The sequence below is a fragment of the Neoarius graeffei genome, chromosome 3 (assembly GCF_027579695.1).
Source record: "Neoarius graeffei isolate fNeoGra1 chromosome 3, fNeoGra1.pri, whole genome shotgun sequence".
NCBI classification, from domain to species: Eukaryota; Metazoa; Chordata; class Actinopteri; order Siluriformes; family Ariidae; genus Neoarius; species Neoarius graeffei.
Window position 1 is genome coordinate 64,147,279 of NC_083571.1, and position 17,089 is coordinate 64,164,367.

At 43.2% G+C, this 17,089-nt stretch overlaps 1 protein-coding gene across 1 annotated transcript in view; it reads left to right on the plus strand.

Moving 5' to 3' along the window:
• lrba (LPS-responsive vesicle trafficking, beach and anchor containing) overlaps positions 1–17,089 on the plus strand; it is a 373,382-nt gene that overhangs the window by 284,988 nt on the left and 71,305 nt on the right. Inside the window, exon 41 of the mRNA XM_060917126.1 lies at positions 15,994–16,111. Coding sequence (XP_060773109.1) covers positions 15,994–16,111 — 118 coding nt within the window. The remainder of the gene's footprint in view (positions 1–15,993; positions 16,112–17,089) is intronic.

Sequence of the window (17,089 nt, forward strand, 5' to 3'; positions counted from 1 at the left end):
TCTCTCCCACTGACTCTCCCACTGACTCTCTCACTGCCTCTCCCATTGACTCTCCTGCAAACTCTCTCACTGTCTCTTCCACTGACTCTCCTGCTGCCTCTCCCGCAAACTCTCTCACTGTCTCTCCCACTGACTCTCCCGCTGACTCTCTCACTGCCTCTCCCATTGACTCTCCCGCTGACTCTCTCACTGCCTCTCCCATTGACTCTCCTGCAAACTCTCTCACTGTCTCTTCCACTGACTCTCCTGCTGCCTCTCCCACAAACTCTCTCACTGTCTCTCCCACTGACTCTCTCACTGCCTCTCCCATTGACTCTCCTGCAAACTCTCTCACTGTCTCTTCCACTGACTCTCCTGCTGCCTCTCCCGCAAACTCTCTCACTGTCTCTCCCACTGACTCTCCCGCTGACTCTCTCACTGCCTCTCCCATTGACTCTCCTGCAAACTCTCTCACTGTCTCTTCCACTGACTCTCCTGCTGCCTCTCCCGCAAACTCTCTCACTGCCTCTCCCATTGACTCTCCTGCTGACTCTCTCACTGCCTCTCCCATTGACTCTCCCGCTGACTCTCTCACTGCCTCTCCCATTGACTCTCCTGCAAACTCTCTCACTGTCTCTTCCACTGACTCTCCTGTTGACTCTCCCACTGCCTCTCCTGCTGCCTCTCCCACTGACTCTCCTGCTGACTCTCTCACTGCCTCTCCCACTGACTCTCTCTCTGCTTCTCCCACTGACTCTCCTGCTGCTTCTCCCACTGATTCTCACTGCCTCTCCCAGTGCCTCTCCCACTGACTCTCTCTCTGCTTCTCCCACTGATTCTCACTGCCTCTCCCAGTGCCTCTCCCACTGACTCTCTCTCTGCTTCTCCCACTGATTCTCACTGCCTCTCCCAGTGCCTCTCCCACTGACTCTCTCTCTGCTTCTCCCACTGATTCTCACTGCCTCTCCCAGTGCCTCTCCCACTGACTCTCTCTCTGCTTCTCCCACTGCCTCTCCCAGTGCCTCTCCCACTGACTCTCCTGCTGCTTCTCCCACTGATTCTCACTGCCTCTCCCAGTGCCTTTCCCACTGACTCTCTCTCTGCTTCTCCCACTGACTCTCCTGCTGCTTCTCCCACTGATTCTCACTGCCTCTCCCAGTGCCTCTCCCACTGACTCTCCTGCAAACTCTCACTGCTTCTCCCACTGACTCTCCTGCTGCTTCTCCCACTGATTCTCACTGCCTCTCCCAGTGCCTCTCCCACTGACTCTCCTGCAAACTCTCACTGCCTTTCCCACTGACTCTTTCACCGACTCTCCTGCAAACTCTCTCACTGCCTCTTCCGCTGCTTCTCCCGCAAACTCTCTCGCTGCCTCTCCTGCAAAAACTCTCACTGACTCTCCCGCTGCTTCTCCCGCAAATTCTCTCACTGACTCTCCCGCTGCCTGTCCCGCTGCCTCTCTCATTGACTCTCTTACTGAGAGTCAATGAGAGAGGCAGCAGGACAGGCAGCTGTCCGACTTGTGGCCTAATTTTAAGGACTTGTGACTTGACTTGGACTTAAGCATTAACTGGATTCGGACTTGTAAATTGGAGATGAGGGCTCAGGTTTTTTCTTTATTTTTTGTAACATGCCATAATAATTAGGCATAAGATATTTATATCTACATGAATTTTTATACTAATTTTGTGCAAGAGAATGCACATTCACCTGTTCATACGTCATGTTCAGGAACAAATTAACGTTAATGGCGCTAAAATGCCTGGAGAGAAGCCCCTAGGATTGTCAGTTTTGCTTATACAGACTTCTCGTGCAGTGGGAAAAAATGCACCGCTGTGTGTTCCATATGTAGAAGAACTATCGAGGAGACGACGGGGACAACCTCGAACTTCAATCGTCATTTGGTAAGACTCCGCCCAGATAAGTCAGTGACGCGCGATGTTCATTGCTCTGTTGATAGCGGAGCTTGCTGAGCGATGAACTAGCGAGTGTGAACCCTCTCTCATGTTATTTGCCCTGCTAGTGGGCGGGGCTTGCTGAGTGATGAACAAGCTTTTTATCTGTAGCCTATTAACTAAGCTAAAATGGGGGCAGTCGAGCAGTAACGTTCGTCCAACACGGTAGCCGAGACGCTTTCACGTAAAGGCAGCAACAGCCACCATCAAATGGTGCGGTTGGAGTCTTGTTCTCGGACTCGACTCGGATCAATAGTGGTCTCGACTCGACTCAAAACTTTTTTTTTAATGACTTGGACTCAGACTTGACGTTTAGTGACTCAACTCCAACACTGTCTCATACTGACTCTCTCACTGTCTCTGACACTGACTCTCCTGCTGTCTCTCCCACTGCCTGTCTCACTGCCTTTGTCACTGTCTCTCTCATTGCCTGTCTCACCCCATGAAATGACTTTGTAATAGTTGAGCAGTGCAAACACACCTTCACCACTCCGGGGAAAACGGGAAGGGGCTTGCTACTGGACTGAGAGTAGTAGAGCCACACACACACACAGACACACACACACACACACACAATTTCCGAGTGAATGACCTACGACTGTGGGTGCCACTCAGTTAGTCAGTCAGCTATTGACTTTCCACTTACACCTGTGTGTGTGTGTGTGTGTGTGTTTTCTCTAATGGAGATTTAGCAGCTATGATGTCATCGATATGGTCATATCCACTGCCCTGTAATTTCTTTTTTCTACCCCACAGAAAATGATACCAATGTCTTCATCACTGAGGAAATGCACATCTCTGCTATTTAGGTTCATACGTACCTCCCCTTTCTCCCCCTCCCTCCTTCCCCCCACCGTGTCGTTTGGGTGTCTAAATACTATTTACCTGCTTAAAGACTTGCTCTAAAGCGTTGTTCTGCTGCTGCCGTCACCTCTGAATCCTCCCTAAACCCCTGGAAGGATTTTTCCCTTTCAGCCTTTAAAACCTTCCCTCACCCCTCCGGGCCGTTTTGGAGAAACGGGGCGCCACAGTGTCCCCCCTCGTCACCCTCTCGCATCTAAATCCAATTAGGCTCAGGACAATGGGGGGATTATTTGGGGGGGGGTGTCAGCCTTTCTCTGAGCCGGTGTGCACGCTGCTCATATTTGGTGTCATTAAATAACACGGCATGTTTACCTGTCTTTTGATTAAATTCATAAACGCCTAGCATTTTGTTTACAGTTGTTTGTTCTTAACCTGCGACCAGATTTAATTCACTACACGGACTGTGTAATGTCACACCCTGCGCTCCACATATGGGCATGGTCTGCAGTCTTTTATACAGTCGACCGTATAATCTCTAATCATGTTTTATCATTTTAAAAATTGAAAGGCCACGCCTATAAATATCACAAGAGGCTTGTATGCTAGCGTAAACACACAGTTAGCAATTCTTCGTTTGCAACCATGTGAACAAAACTGCTTGCGTCATTGACCGCCGCCGTGTTGGAGGATATACACACACACAGTGGTAAGAGTACAGACTGGAAGGTAAAGAGGAGTTACAGGTACATTTAAAATCTTGTAGTCGTTTCTTAAATCTATTTCAAAAACAATAATTTTGACACTGTGATCGTTTGGAAAGATTCTTCAATAATTTTGCGGTTCTTTCTGCGCTGTGTAAGCCTCGCATTTCAAGCTACCGCTTTAGTACCATCTTTTGATTTTGTTCTGACTCATATTTTGTGTTGGAGTCCAGTCTGGATCTGTAAAATTGTAGAGATCAGCTGGTTTCCCCAATGGAAAGAAAAAGCAAAATAAAAGCAGCGTCATCAAAAATGATATACAACTCTTTTTAAAATGAAATAATCATAGAAGCCTTTGATTGTCTGATCACGCACTCGATGATCACAGCTTTGTCACGTTTGACAGCAGCGAGTTTCTGCACGACCAGCCTATTAAACAATCCAATTTTTCTTACAGATTGTGATCTTTCATTAATAAGTAGTTTGTAGCACTTACCATTGATAAAATGTTCTCTGCAGAGTGGTGTGGTTTTTGCTTTCTCATCGCTTAGATCAGTCCGGTTTATATCGGACAGCCATTGACGTCTACGCTTCATGGACAGCTTTCTTGTTTTTTCTCCTTGATTATTTATTAATGCTGGAATTCTAAAGAACTTAGAAGTCCTCTTGTCTCGAATAGAGTTGTGCCCACTTCCAATTACAGCATAAAAAGTCGGCATAGCGAAAAAACACAAGGAATTATTGAGCGTAACAACCTCTCGAGCATATCTTCTATAGTAAATGTGCGGCGCATGAGTTTGTGTATATCCTCCAACATGGCCCACTTCGGGTTCAAAGCCTCAGGCATAATTAGCTATGACGTCACGTGCGAACGAGGAGTAAGCGGTTTATCAGAATGTAGAAATGAATCTTTTCTGATTTTTAATCTTATTTTTTTGATCTGTTAAAAACTTCCAATTTCAAGAACCGCTACAATAACCAGGCAACGTGGTCTCTAAGCAACAGCATAACAGCGCTGGACAGTTTGTACTGAGGATGAAAAGAAGAGAAGAATGGGAATGGTGTTTGCTAACATTTGGCTTAGCTAGCATTTTTCCACCTCAGAAAAAAATTTTGATTGGAAAACACATTTCTGGTTTATTTTACTCTCTCTCTGCATGTCTCTGTCTGTCTCTCCATTCTCTTTGTCTCTTGCTGTTTCTCTCTATCTCTTTCTCTCTCTCTCATTATGTATGCATCTCCTTGTCCATCTTTTTCTTTCTTTATGTCTTTTCGTCACGGTCTCTCTTTCTCTGTGTCTCTTTCTCTTGCTGCCTGTATCTCTCTCTCCCCTTCTTTTTTTCTCTCTCTCTCTTCCCCATCTCTTTCTCACTCTTTCTCTCTTACCCCTTTTCCACCAAATCAGTTCCAGGGCTGGTTCGGAGCTGGTGCTGGTTCACAACTCGTTCAACTTGCGAGCCAGCTGAGAACCAGTTTGCTTTCCGTAGCTCGCGGTGCTAAGGGGAGCCACGTCATTACGTCGCTGTATACGTCAGTTACGTCGCTACGTTTGCATAAACCTTGGCGCGAACATCGAAGCAAAAACAATACGGAAGAAGCAGCAGCAGAGGCAACAACAACAATAATAATAATAATAATGGATGACTTCGCGTTTGTACAGCTGCTGCTTCTCGTCGCTTAAAAATGGCGATCTTTCGTGGTCTTGTTATTGTTGTTGGTCTTAACAACTCCGCCCCCCGCTGACGTAAGCGGTTCTTTCCTCTGGCCCAGCAGAGAGTTGGTGCTAGCCTGGAACCGTTTTTTCTGGCCTCAAAGCCAGTTCTTTGTCAGTGGAAACAGAAAACCCGGTTCCAAACTAAGCACTGGCCCCGAACCAGCCCTGGAACTGCTTTGGTGGAAAAGGGGCATCTGTCTCATATTTATCTCTCTCTATTTGGCACTTCCTCCTTTCTCACCTGTCAGCGTTGAGGCTAACCGACAATTAGCTTCAGGTGTTGCATTTAAAATCCTTTTTTTGAAGCTTTAAGAAAGACAATAAGGCTCAAGTATGGTCTCAAGAATCATTAGCACAATCTAATCTCACACACACACATGCATGTTTAACAAGAATGTTTTATAAGATAAAGAAACATTTGAGATCTTGTACACAGATACTGAGTCCTGAAGAAATTTCTAGAAAAGTTAGCACAGATTTTATTCAGCATTTGGAGATTAGCGCTACAGCTAGAGCTAAATACATCTCGCTCTGTGTTACAGCTAACATCGCTAACTTTATTTCTTTATACACTTATCTGAATGTTACAGTATGTTTGTGAACCGCCTCCAGTTCTCGGCTTTACTTGTGTAGTAACAACATTAACTCGTTTAATCCTTAGTTTTAGTGTTTGGGACGGAGCCATGTCTTGGACGACATGCAAACTGTTTAAGACATTAGCGTGGCGTGTTTGATGGCAGGCGGCTGAATATTTAATGAGTCGCTGCATTAATAGTGGAAGAAATGAATCCTTTAACCTCAAGGGTGATTTTTAAACCCACAATCCTCTCTCTCTCTCTCTCTCTCTCTCTCTCTCTCTCTCTCTCTCTCTCTCACTTACTTTTCTCTCTCCTCTCTTTTTCTTTTCTTCCCCGCTTAAAAGGCTACTCTGTGTGGCGAGAGTGAAAAGGCCCACCAACACATTGATGAGGAGCAAAAGAGCCTTAATCCCCTCAGATTAGCTTTCTTTATTTCAGCTCCAGCCTTTTAGAGAGAGAAAAATTCAAACCATCCATCACATAAGGGCACTAAATTCCAAGTGCTCTACAGAGAGCTGTTTTTATTTCCTCAGTTAAGAAACACTAATGTGATCACCGATGTCAAATTATTTCACTTTATCATGAGACAGTGATGGGCTGTGTCCCAAACTAGTGCAGACTGTTTAGCAATCGACACTCGTCAGTTAGCTAGCTAAGCAGCCACATAGCGAAGCTCGTCCCCGGTTACCATGGCAACTGGCTTCACTCCTTACGGCTACATCCTAAAGTGCGTATTGCCAGACTGAATAGTGTGTGTGAATAGTACAGCATACTGTATAATAAATAGTACGGACTACTTAGTGAGAGGTTATATCAAGGGAGTAGGGATGGAGAGAAGGGAGTAGGGGACAGATGAGTTCAGGAAGGGGACAGAGAAAGGGTGTCGGGCGAATGGAGCAAGGGGAAGGAAAGAGGGCACAGAGAAATGGTGTAGGGTGTAGTGGAGATTATATATGCTAAGCGATGAAATGAAATAAAAGCAGTTTGCTGTGGACTCTGCTTTTCTTGATCATGTGCTCCTGCAATCCCATGATCCTTTGCTCTCACTATATCAGAGACTTTTTATAATCCTTAAAGTCTTGGCCACACACACACACACACACACACACACACGGTGACAGCGTGTCCTGGCATCGCTCAGATGGAACAGCAAATCCGCTCTAATTGGCTCCAGAGCGCTGCGGCTGATTGGCTGAACAAAACATTGTTAGCCAAGGAGGTTGGCCCCACCCCCTCATTAGTGTGATGAACTCATTTAGTGATGGGGAGTGACATGTGGTGGAGAGAGGGAGAAGTGTGTGTGTGTGTGTGTGTGTGTGTGTGTGTGTGTGTGTGCGCGCACGAGCATATGTACCTCAGACATCAGTGTGTTAGGTGAGTGAAAGGTAGAAATGAAAATAAAGAAAGAGAAAAGAAGCAAGTGAAAGAAGTAGAGAGAAAGAGGGAAAGAAAACAGGAAAAGTGAAAGAAACAAGAAGCGAAAAAATGAATGAAAAATAAAAAAGGAAAGAATGAAATTGGAAAGAGAGAAAAAGGGATGGTAAAGTAGGAGAAAGAAAGAATGAAAATGAATGAAAAATACAGAGGGAAAGCATGAAAAGGGGAAAGAGAGAGAAAAAGAATGAATGAGTGAAAGAGCCAAAGAAAGAGCTGGAAATAAACTAAAAGAAAGAAAGAACTTAAAAATAAAATTAAAAAGAAGTGTGTGCACACATGAGCGTATGTACCTCATACGTCAGTGTTAGGTGAGTGAAAGGTAGAAATGGAAATAAAAAAGAAGCAAATGAAAGAAGTAGAGAGAAAGAGGGAAAGAAAACAGGAAAAGAAAAAGGAAAGAATGAAATGGGAAAGAAAGAAAGAAAGAGGGAAAGTAATGTTGGAGAGAGAAAGAAATAAAGAAAAGGAATAATGAATGAATGAAAAATAAAGAGGGAAAGAATGAAAAAGGAAAAGAGAGAGAAAAAGAATGAATGAAAGAGCAAAAGAAAGAGCTGGAAAAAAAAACTAAGAGAAAAAAAGAACTTAAAAATAAAATAAAGAAATTAAAAAGGTGTGTGAGTGCGATAACCCCCACTCTATGTGTATGAATAGTATCGGTGTTGGCGTGCCGCGTGTGTGTGATAGTGATGGATCACCACTCTTCCTCCTCCTCATTAATTTCATCACGTTATCGCCACACACACACACACACACACACACACACACACATTCATGATATGAGACTGGATACGTGACCCACACTCCCGACTCAGTCCCTCTTCTTCAGCAGGACCTTATGTTCAGTCCATTTCTGTACTCTACATGTATCCCATAATTCCATGCAGCATCATTATGGCAACCAGTTCATTTTTTAGACAAAACGGCGTCCGAAAATCTCCACACTGTGGGACGTGGAGTGCTTTTTAGATAAACATAACTATAAATTCCTGCTTTCAGCATCAAACATGTGACCTACTCGTGTGTTTGTGTTTAAAGTCATGACAACACTGTTGCTAGGCAACTGTATGTTCACAGAGCACAAGCGAGTGAATGAGTCAGGCTGAAAATGTAGCTGTTTACCTGTGAAATACTTTACACAGGTAGTTCTAAAGGCACAGCGATGGTGGAAACAAAACAGAATGATCAGACATATCGACGTTTCTCTCAGATGTGGTGTTAGAAGAAAAGAGAAAAGGTTCTTTCTGACTGAAACGACACCGCAGTTAGGCTAGCATCAACCGCTAACTGATCTAGTGAGAAATGTCAGTGCTGCGTCACAGCTCGTCACAACAATGCACTTTTGTGAAATCTTTTTAAGAATCTTCTCTCACACACAGTGAACACAACCGTCTCTGAGGACGACTGTTAGCCATTAGCTCGCTAGTCACTCTGGTTTTTCTCAGTGGCGTCTCAGGGAGATTTTCCTCACTGCTGTCATCTCAGGCTTGCTCGAAATCTGCAAACGGATTTCTGTAAAGCTGCTTCGTGAGATTGTTTATCGTTAAAGGTCCCATGGCATGAAATTTTCACTTTCTGAGGTTTTTTAACGTTAAAATGAGTTCCTCTGACCTTCTTAAGTCACCCCAGTGGCTAGAAATGTCATAATGTGTAAACCAAACTATGCCCAACATTTGAGAATGGCGCGTCAAAACGGCGCGTTGATCAACTCTTCCCTTTACTACGTCAGCAAGGGAGATGATCCCCATGCCCCCCTCTGGATTCCCACCCACTGTATGGATTGCCCGCCCAGCTCAAAAGTTGCCACCAAACATGGAAGTTGCGCTGTACATGGATGTGACAACACAGAAAGGAGTCTGTTTTTACTGCCGACGGGAGAGCCCCTGAAGACGCAGTGGCTTAATTTTATTTACTTCAATAATACGCCGTCGAGTCTACCTAAGACGGTGTATGTTTGTCGGAAGCATTTTACTGAGGAATGTTTCCACATCTTGGGACGGTACAGGGCAGGTTTTGCACATCAACTGTCACTGAAGCCTGGGTCCGTACCAAGCATCCCTGCCGCATCAGCCACAAACACCGAACAAGTAAGTGTATAACTGTTAAGTCGTTTTGCAGTGTTTTAAAATCGGTGCCACGTTAGCCTTGCAACGGCTACATTAGCTGTGCAGCTAACCGCTTCCTGCAGTTAGCCAGGTACTCTGCGCTACAAAACCAAAAAGCATGCAGCATGCTCTGTTATAATAGCCAATCAAAACAGTTTTTACAAAGACACCCACATTCTTTTTTTTTTAGTCACTCGTTTATTTTATTTGTTTGTTTGTTCAGTAAAAACCCAAACATTTGTTAAATTTATTTTATTTCCTCGCGTCGCACCTTAATGACGTCAGCGCGCGGTATTTTTCCCTTCGCGGTTTGTTCCTTCTCTCTCGCCATAGTAAGACACCCACATCCGCTTGTTCTGACCCACTGGAGGTAGCGTCACAGTGCTGTTAGCCAATCAGAGGTAACATGTTTACATGTCATGAATATTAATGATGAGACCCGCCCCCACCCTCTACCCTTCCCCGCCTCCTGCTTCTCATTAGCAAAACGACGCACTGGGAAAAGCGCTGAAATGGGGCTTTCTCCCAGGAGGCTATATCTACGTGCCGAGGGTTCATTTCGAGAAAGGCTGCGGATATAACATCCGGAAACCTCCACGAGCCCGTTTAAAGCATCAACAAACCACCATGCCATGGGATCTTTAAGAGCACTGTTGTATTGAACTGAAGCGAATAGCTAATTGTTTAACGTCCACAACAAAACCTGGGACTGAAACTGCTAAATAGTCATATGTGACTGTGTTTTGTACCACAGCTCCGATGGTGTTGAGTTCTCAGGTGGTCAGAAGAGAAGGCGTCGGTTAATTGTTCTGTAGTCCCCTTTGGTGTTTGTAAACAAAAAGACATCCAACACCCGAGTAGCCTAGCAACTTCACATTGCTTGGTTATAATCTAAGCTAGAATATTACTTACGTTATGGATTAGCGCTAAACAACATGCTATTTGGCTAAACAAACACTTTTAAAATGGTGCGACTCTGGAGGATTTTTTCCATCTTGGTGTCCTGTCAGTCAATGGCTAAATGATGCTAAGCGGCGGTCTAGCCTGCAGTAACTGGACACTTGTACACATCTTGAAAGAAACCAAAGGCATACAAGTCTCTTTTTGTTTATGGAAACGTTCGAAATAAAACATGATGTTTTACCATCGAGGACGTTGTGGCACTGAAAGCTGAGGTGCTGTCCAAACAGATGCCATAAACACAATTGTTAGTGGAGTAAAGTTAGCTAGCTAAACATAACACGTCCATTTTGGGTGACTCCATAGTAAGAACATAATCTAGCTAGTTACTTTTACGTCAATTTTTAAAAAGCGAGCTACATTCAGTAGGTTTGTTAAAGCAACCGAAATTGGGCGTGTTCACAAACTAGCCTGTTAAATTCTTCACTGGCTAGCCAACCTCACCGTTACGATAGTTAGCTACGTAGCCAAGATGAAATGGCCGCTGCAAACAAGGAGCTCCTCAGACCAGTTATCCATCCTAATCCGCTCTAACAACATCCGTCCTCTGTTGCCGTGGAAACGTGTCTGATTCTACGTCCGAATACTTGTTACAGTTTCTATAGTAACAGCTAATTCACAGCGGAATCGTATAGTCAGTGCTCCACGGAATATAAGCCGACATGTTTCAGATGTTTAATCGCTGGTGTGGTGAAGTTTACTGTCAGGAAACGTGGAATGAGTCTCCAGTGTCAGTGCTGTGTAACAGTCAGAAGGTTTTCTACCACAGGAAAGTCTTCAGGTTTGTGGTTCCTAAGCAACATGACTTTTTTTTTCTTAAATGTTTAACTTCGAGACAGAGAGAACAAAGAGAAGCTGGAGAAGAAAAGGAGGTTGAGCCCTGCGATAACGTCAGTGAAAACTTGTTTTCCAGACATTCTGCAACATGACATGTAAATCTAAACGGATAAAAAAAAAAACCCATGAAGATTAAAAATTGTAACCATCAGGAAATCGCTGTGGAATAAGCCGAATTAAAAGTCTCGGACTCCTGGCGTGGATTTATTTTCCAACAAACGGACGTCCCTGAAGTGTTTTATTCCTTACACATGACCCTTAGTGTTTAGTATGTGGTTCAGGACGTAGCCGATGGAGAGAGACTCACTACTTGCGGGGGTTTTTTTTTTTTTTTGGCTTTTTCTTATCGTTTCTGAAACAGCAGTGTTCCTGCTGCCCTTCACACACACTCTTCACACTCATTTATCTTAAAAAGAGAGGGATAGATAGCTCTCTCTCTCTCTCTCTCTCTCTCTCTGTATCCTTTTTTTTGTGGTGCTGCATTTTCAATTAAATTCCATTCAGTTTTGTCAGAGACGGAGCACATGCTCTCCAGTAGCAGTCCCTTGTGTGTGTGAGAGTAGGTGCTTGGAGGATGTTGGCTCCTTTGGCAAGAGGATAGTGTGTGTGTGTGTGTGTGTGTGTGTGTGTGTGTGTGTGTGTGTGTGTGTGTGTGTGTGTGTGTGATGTGTCCTTCTTCATCTCAGACTCATTTCTGTGCCTGACAGAGACAAATGACATCACTCAGAAATGAGACGCAGCCGCCGAAACAGGTCGAGTGGTTCCCAATGACACACACACACGCACACCCAGAATTCTTTGTTGTCTGCTTGGCGTTGTGCTCTCTGCACTTAAATCTCCGATCCTCGAAGGACACTTCAGATGAGTGACTATGCACTATTTATTCTCACATTTAATTCGCTTACTCTTAATCAAATGGGCTGAATAGGGCATGACGTCTCTCTCTCTCACACACACACAGACGTGTGCACAAATGTGTTAGAGAAACTGAACACGCTCAAGGTCAAAGGTCATGACTTTCCCTGTGCTCCTAGATTGCGGTACTGAGCGGTCGGTTCTGTGAGATATATTTTCAGAAATCGGCGTTTTTGTGATTGTGATACTTTTGCTAGGACGATATTTTTGGATACAGTGAAAAAAAATTTATTTACGTTTTTTTTTTTTATTTTAGGATCTGAACGTAAAGGAATGGGATTGAACAATGAAAACAAAATCAGTGAAATAAACAACAAAAATTAAACGAAATAAAACAAAATAAAAACCACAAAATCAAATTAAAGCAACAACAAACAAAGGCAAAAAATACATAAATTAACACAAAACTAAAAATAAATTAAATAAAACAGACACCAGGGTTGTTGTTTTTTCAGGAAATGAAATATTTTTGGAAACCAGGATGTTTTAAAAACATGAAATAAAAAAAATAAAAATACGTAAATAAATGAAAATAAATAAACAAATAGATAGATTTTAAATATGTTTTTGATGGAGTCATTTTATATTTTGTAGATTTTTTTTATTTTGTTTCCTTTAAATATGTATGGGTTTTTTTCCCCACCCAAGCTTATTTTTCTTCGTGCATGGAGGACTGTTTGCTGTAGTGATGTTAGCTATGAGAGTGTTGTGGCTATAATCCTCATTTAATTGAACTCCTGAGACTTTAAAGCATGAGTATGTGTCTGACAGCAGCCGTGACACGCGTGTGTGTGTGTGAGACCCAGCTGCTCTCTGACTTTAATGAGCTCTTCTCACTGCTAACGTTAACGTCACTTGCTAACTGCTCCATTTGAATATTTCTGATTAACGCTGTTCTTCATCACCGTTCTCTTTTCAGTGCCTCGTTTATTGGTCGCCGTTTAGCCGACACCCATGTCCCGGATGTTTGTGTGCTTCTGAATTTTAGTAATTCGGTTCATAACCAAGGTGGGAAAAGTGAACTCTGATCTCTGAGAAATTTTTTTTTTTTTTTTAGAAAGTCATTTATAAAAGTAATTCTTAGCAAAATATTCTTAAAAGAGTCCCTGATACAGATAGAGTAGGGAAAAGTAATGACTTAAAACGAAGAAAAGAAACTTTTCCAGAGTTTGGTGTTTCCACAAGAGCGATGGTTTTTGGAAGATTTTGTGATTTGGAATCAGAAGATCGGACCGGAACAGCAGAGCTGAGCTGTGTGTAAAACTTTCCCTGTGGTAGATGATGTACTGATGATAAAGGGATGATAAAGGTGTGTGTCGTGTGTGTATTGACCGGGCAGTTATGAATGGATCGACTCTTCCGTGTGTGTGAGTGTGTTACTGATCACCGTTTAGTGGAGTGTTCACTTTTTCATACAGACTGAATGGAGCTCGTTTGGCTCTTTAAAGAATCTCTGCTTGGTGAAGGTTGATCAATAAGACACATCCATCGTGCTGCCGCCAACCAAGCACGCTCACTGTGATGGATGATCACACACACACACACACACACACACCAACTTCTCTCTCTTTCTCTGTGCTTTATGTGTTCATCCCACAGCGCTGTTGAATTCTCTGTTCTGATTGGTCAGAAGGTGTTGATCAGTGATATGGTGACGTTTCCATTTTTGGAAGGAGTCTCCAGTGTCCGTGATCATTTATACAGTTAGGTCCATATATATATTTGGACACTGACACAAATTTTGTTTTTTTTTTACCTGTTTACTAAAGCATATTCAAGTTATAGTTATATAATGGACATAAAGTCCAGACTTTCAGCTTTCATTTGAGGGTATCCACATTAAAATTGGATGAAGGGTTTAGGAGTTTCAGCTCCTTAACATGTGCCACCCTGTTTTTAAAGGGACCAAAAGTAATTGGACAATTGACTCAAAGGCTATTTCATGGGCAGGTGTGGGCAATTCCTTCATTATGTCATTCTCAATTAAGCAGATAAAAGGCCTGGAGTTGATTTGAGGTGTGGTGCTTGCATTTGGAAGATTTTGCTGTGAAGAAAACATGCGGTCAAAGGAGCTCTCCATGCAGGTGAAACAAGCCATCCTTAAGCTGCGAAAACAGAAAAAAAACATCCGAGAAATTGCTACAATATTAGGAGTGGCAAAATCTACAGTTTGGTACATCCTGAGAAAGAAAGAAAGCACTGGTGAACTCATCAATGCAAAAAGACCTGGACGCCCATAGAAGACAACAGTGGTGGATGATCGCAGAATAATTTCCATGGTGAAGAGAAACCCCTTCACAACAGCCAACCAAGTGAACAACACTCCAGGAGGTAGGCGTATCAATATCCAAATCTACCATAAAGAGAAGACTGCATGAAAGTAAATACAGAGGGTTTACTGCACGGTGCAAGCCACTCATAAGCCTCAAGAATAAAAAGTCTAGATTGGACTTTGCTAAAAAAACATCTAAAAAAGCCAGCACAGTTCTGGAAGAACATTCTTTGGACAGAGGAAACCAAGATCAAGCTCTACCAGAATGATGGAAAGAAAAAAGTATGGCAAAGGCGTGGTACAGCTCATGATCCAAAGCATACCACATCATCTGTAAAACACGGCGGAGGCAGTGTGATGGCTTGGGCATGCATGGCTGCCAGTGGCACTGGGTCGCTAGTGTTTATTGATGATGTGACACAGGACAGAAGCAGCCGGATGAATTCTGAGGTATTCAGAGACATACTGTGTGCTCAAATCCACCCAAATGCAGCCAAACTGATTGGTCGGCGTTTCATAATACAAATGGACAATGACCCAAAACATAAAGCCAAAGCAACCCAGGAGTTTATTAAAGCAAAGAAGTGGAATATTCTTGAATGGCCAAGTCAGTCACCTGATCTCAACCCAATTGAGCATGCATTTCACCTGTTTAAGACTAAACTTCAGATAGAAAGGCCCACAAACAAACAGCAACTGAAAACCGCTGCAGTAAAGGCGTGGCAGAGCATTAAAAAGGAGGAAACACAGCGTCTGGTGATGTCCATGAGTTCAAGACTTCAGGCAGTCGTTGCCAACAAAGGGTTTTCAACCAAGTATTAGAAATGAACATTTTATTTACACTTATTTAATTTGTCCAATTACTTTTGAGCCCCTGAAATGAAGGGATTGTGTTTAAAAAATGCTTTAGTTCTTCACATTTTTATGCAATCATTTTGTTCAACCCACTGAATTAAAGCTGAAAGTCTGAACTTCAACTGCATCTGAATTGTTTTGTTCAAAATTCATTGTGGTAATGTACAGAACCAAAATTAGAAAAATGTTGCCTCTGTCCAAATATTTATCAACCTAATTGTAATTGCTATAACCATAACTAACTAACTAACTAACTAACTAACTAACTAACTAACTAACTAACTAACTTTGCTGGAGGTTCCACAACCTGAAATGTAACTATAAACAGATAAAAAGTATGACGTTAAGACATTTAAAAAAAAAAAAAGCAACCAAACAGAAACGTAATATCGCTGGATAATCATTGTGGTATAAGAGAAATAAAACACTTGCTCTTGAGGAAACTAATCAACTTTGCCGGAGCAAGTCTCTAACCGCGCTTCATCACAGCATGTTGTCGTTGATCATTTTTCTGTAACAGCACCACACTGAGAGTTTTATTCATCTTGTATTCATCTCAGCCATGCTCAGCACAGATTTTTATTTTGTTTCTCTCTGTCTCTCCCTCTTTCTCTGTCTCTCCCTGCTTCTTTCTCTCTCTCTGTCTCTCTCTCACCCCTCTTTCTATCTCTCTCACCCCTCTTTCTCTCTCTCTCTGTCTCTCTCTCCCGCTTTCTCTGTCTCTCCCTCTTTCTCTCTCTGTGTCTCTCTCTCTCCCCTCTTTCTATCTCTCTCACCCCTCTTTCTCTCTCTCTGTCTCTCTCTCCCTCTTTCTCTCTCTCTCTCTCTCTCTCCCTCTTTCTCTCTCTCTCCCCCTCTTTCTTTCTCTCTCTCTCTGTCAGTTGTTGGCCTATACGGACGGACTGCACGGGAAGTGGATGTTCTCGGAGATGCGCGCGATCTTCTCTCGGCGGTTCCTCCTGCAGAACACGGCGCTGGAGATCTTCCTGGCCAATCGGAGTAAGAGTTTACAACACGTCTCCCTTCTAACAGCTTATAAGCGAGACGTGATTTTAAAACTTGATATTTGCATCATCAATGTTGTCGATATCTCAAACTTTATCGCTTTGTCTCCTCACGATGATCCAGAAATTTAATATATTTGTCTTTTTTTTTTTTCTTAACAGCGATGTTATATAGTTCATTCTGATTGGTCACAACATGTTGATTAATTTTCTGGAACAGCAGCTGTGACGGTAGTGTCACCTCTTTTCCTTTCAGTCTGTTATTGTTTCTATAGTAACCACCTGTAAACACACGTCGTAATCGGTATGATGAATTCATACATCGATATTTTTCCCGAAGGAAACGTTTATGTAGCATTTATGGATTGAGTCTCTTTGTGCTTTGTAGCAATCAGAAATAAAGTTCTTTTTTTTTTTTATCTCTCTGTTTTCACAGCAAGGACATTCGGTTTCTTGATCACAAGCTGAGTGGGGTTTTTTTTTCGTGAGAGAAAAAATTAGCAGCTGTTCAGAGAACGAGTGTTTATACGTATTGTAGCTGCGACACTATCTTGTTTCATGGATGTAACTATAAATGAATAAAAAGTACAAGTCATTCTTCATCTCATTATCTGTAGCCGCTTTATCCTGTTCCACAGGGTCGCAGGCAAGCTGGAGCCTATCCCAGCTGACTACGGGCGAAAGGCGGGGTACACCCTGGACAAGTCGCCAGGTCATCACAGGGCTGACACATAGACACAGACAACCATTCACACTCACATTCACACCTACGCTCAATTTAGAGTCACCAGTTAACCTAACCTGCATGTCTTTGGACTGTGGGGGAAACCGGAGCACCCGGAGGAAACCCACGCGGACACGGGGAGAACATGCAAACTCCGCACAGAAAGGCCCTCGCCGGCCACGGGGCTCGAACCCAGGACCTTCTTGCTGTGAGGCGACAGCGCTAACCACTACACCACCGTGCCGCCTA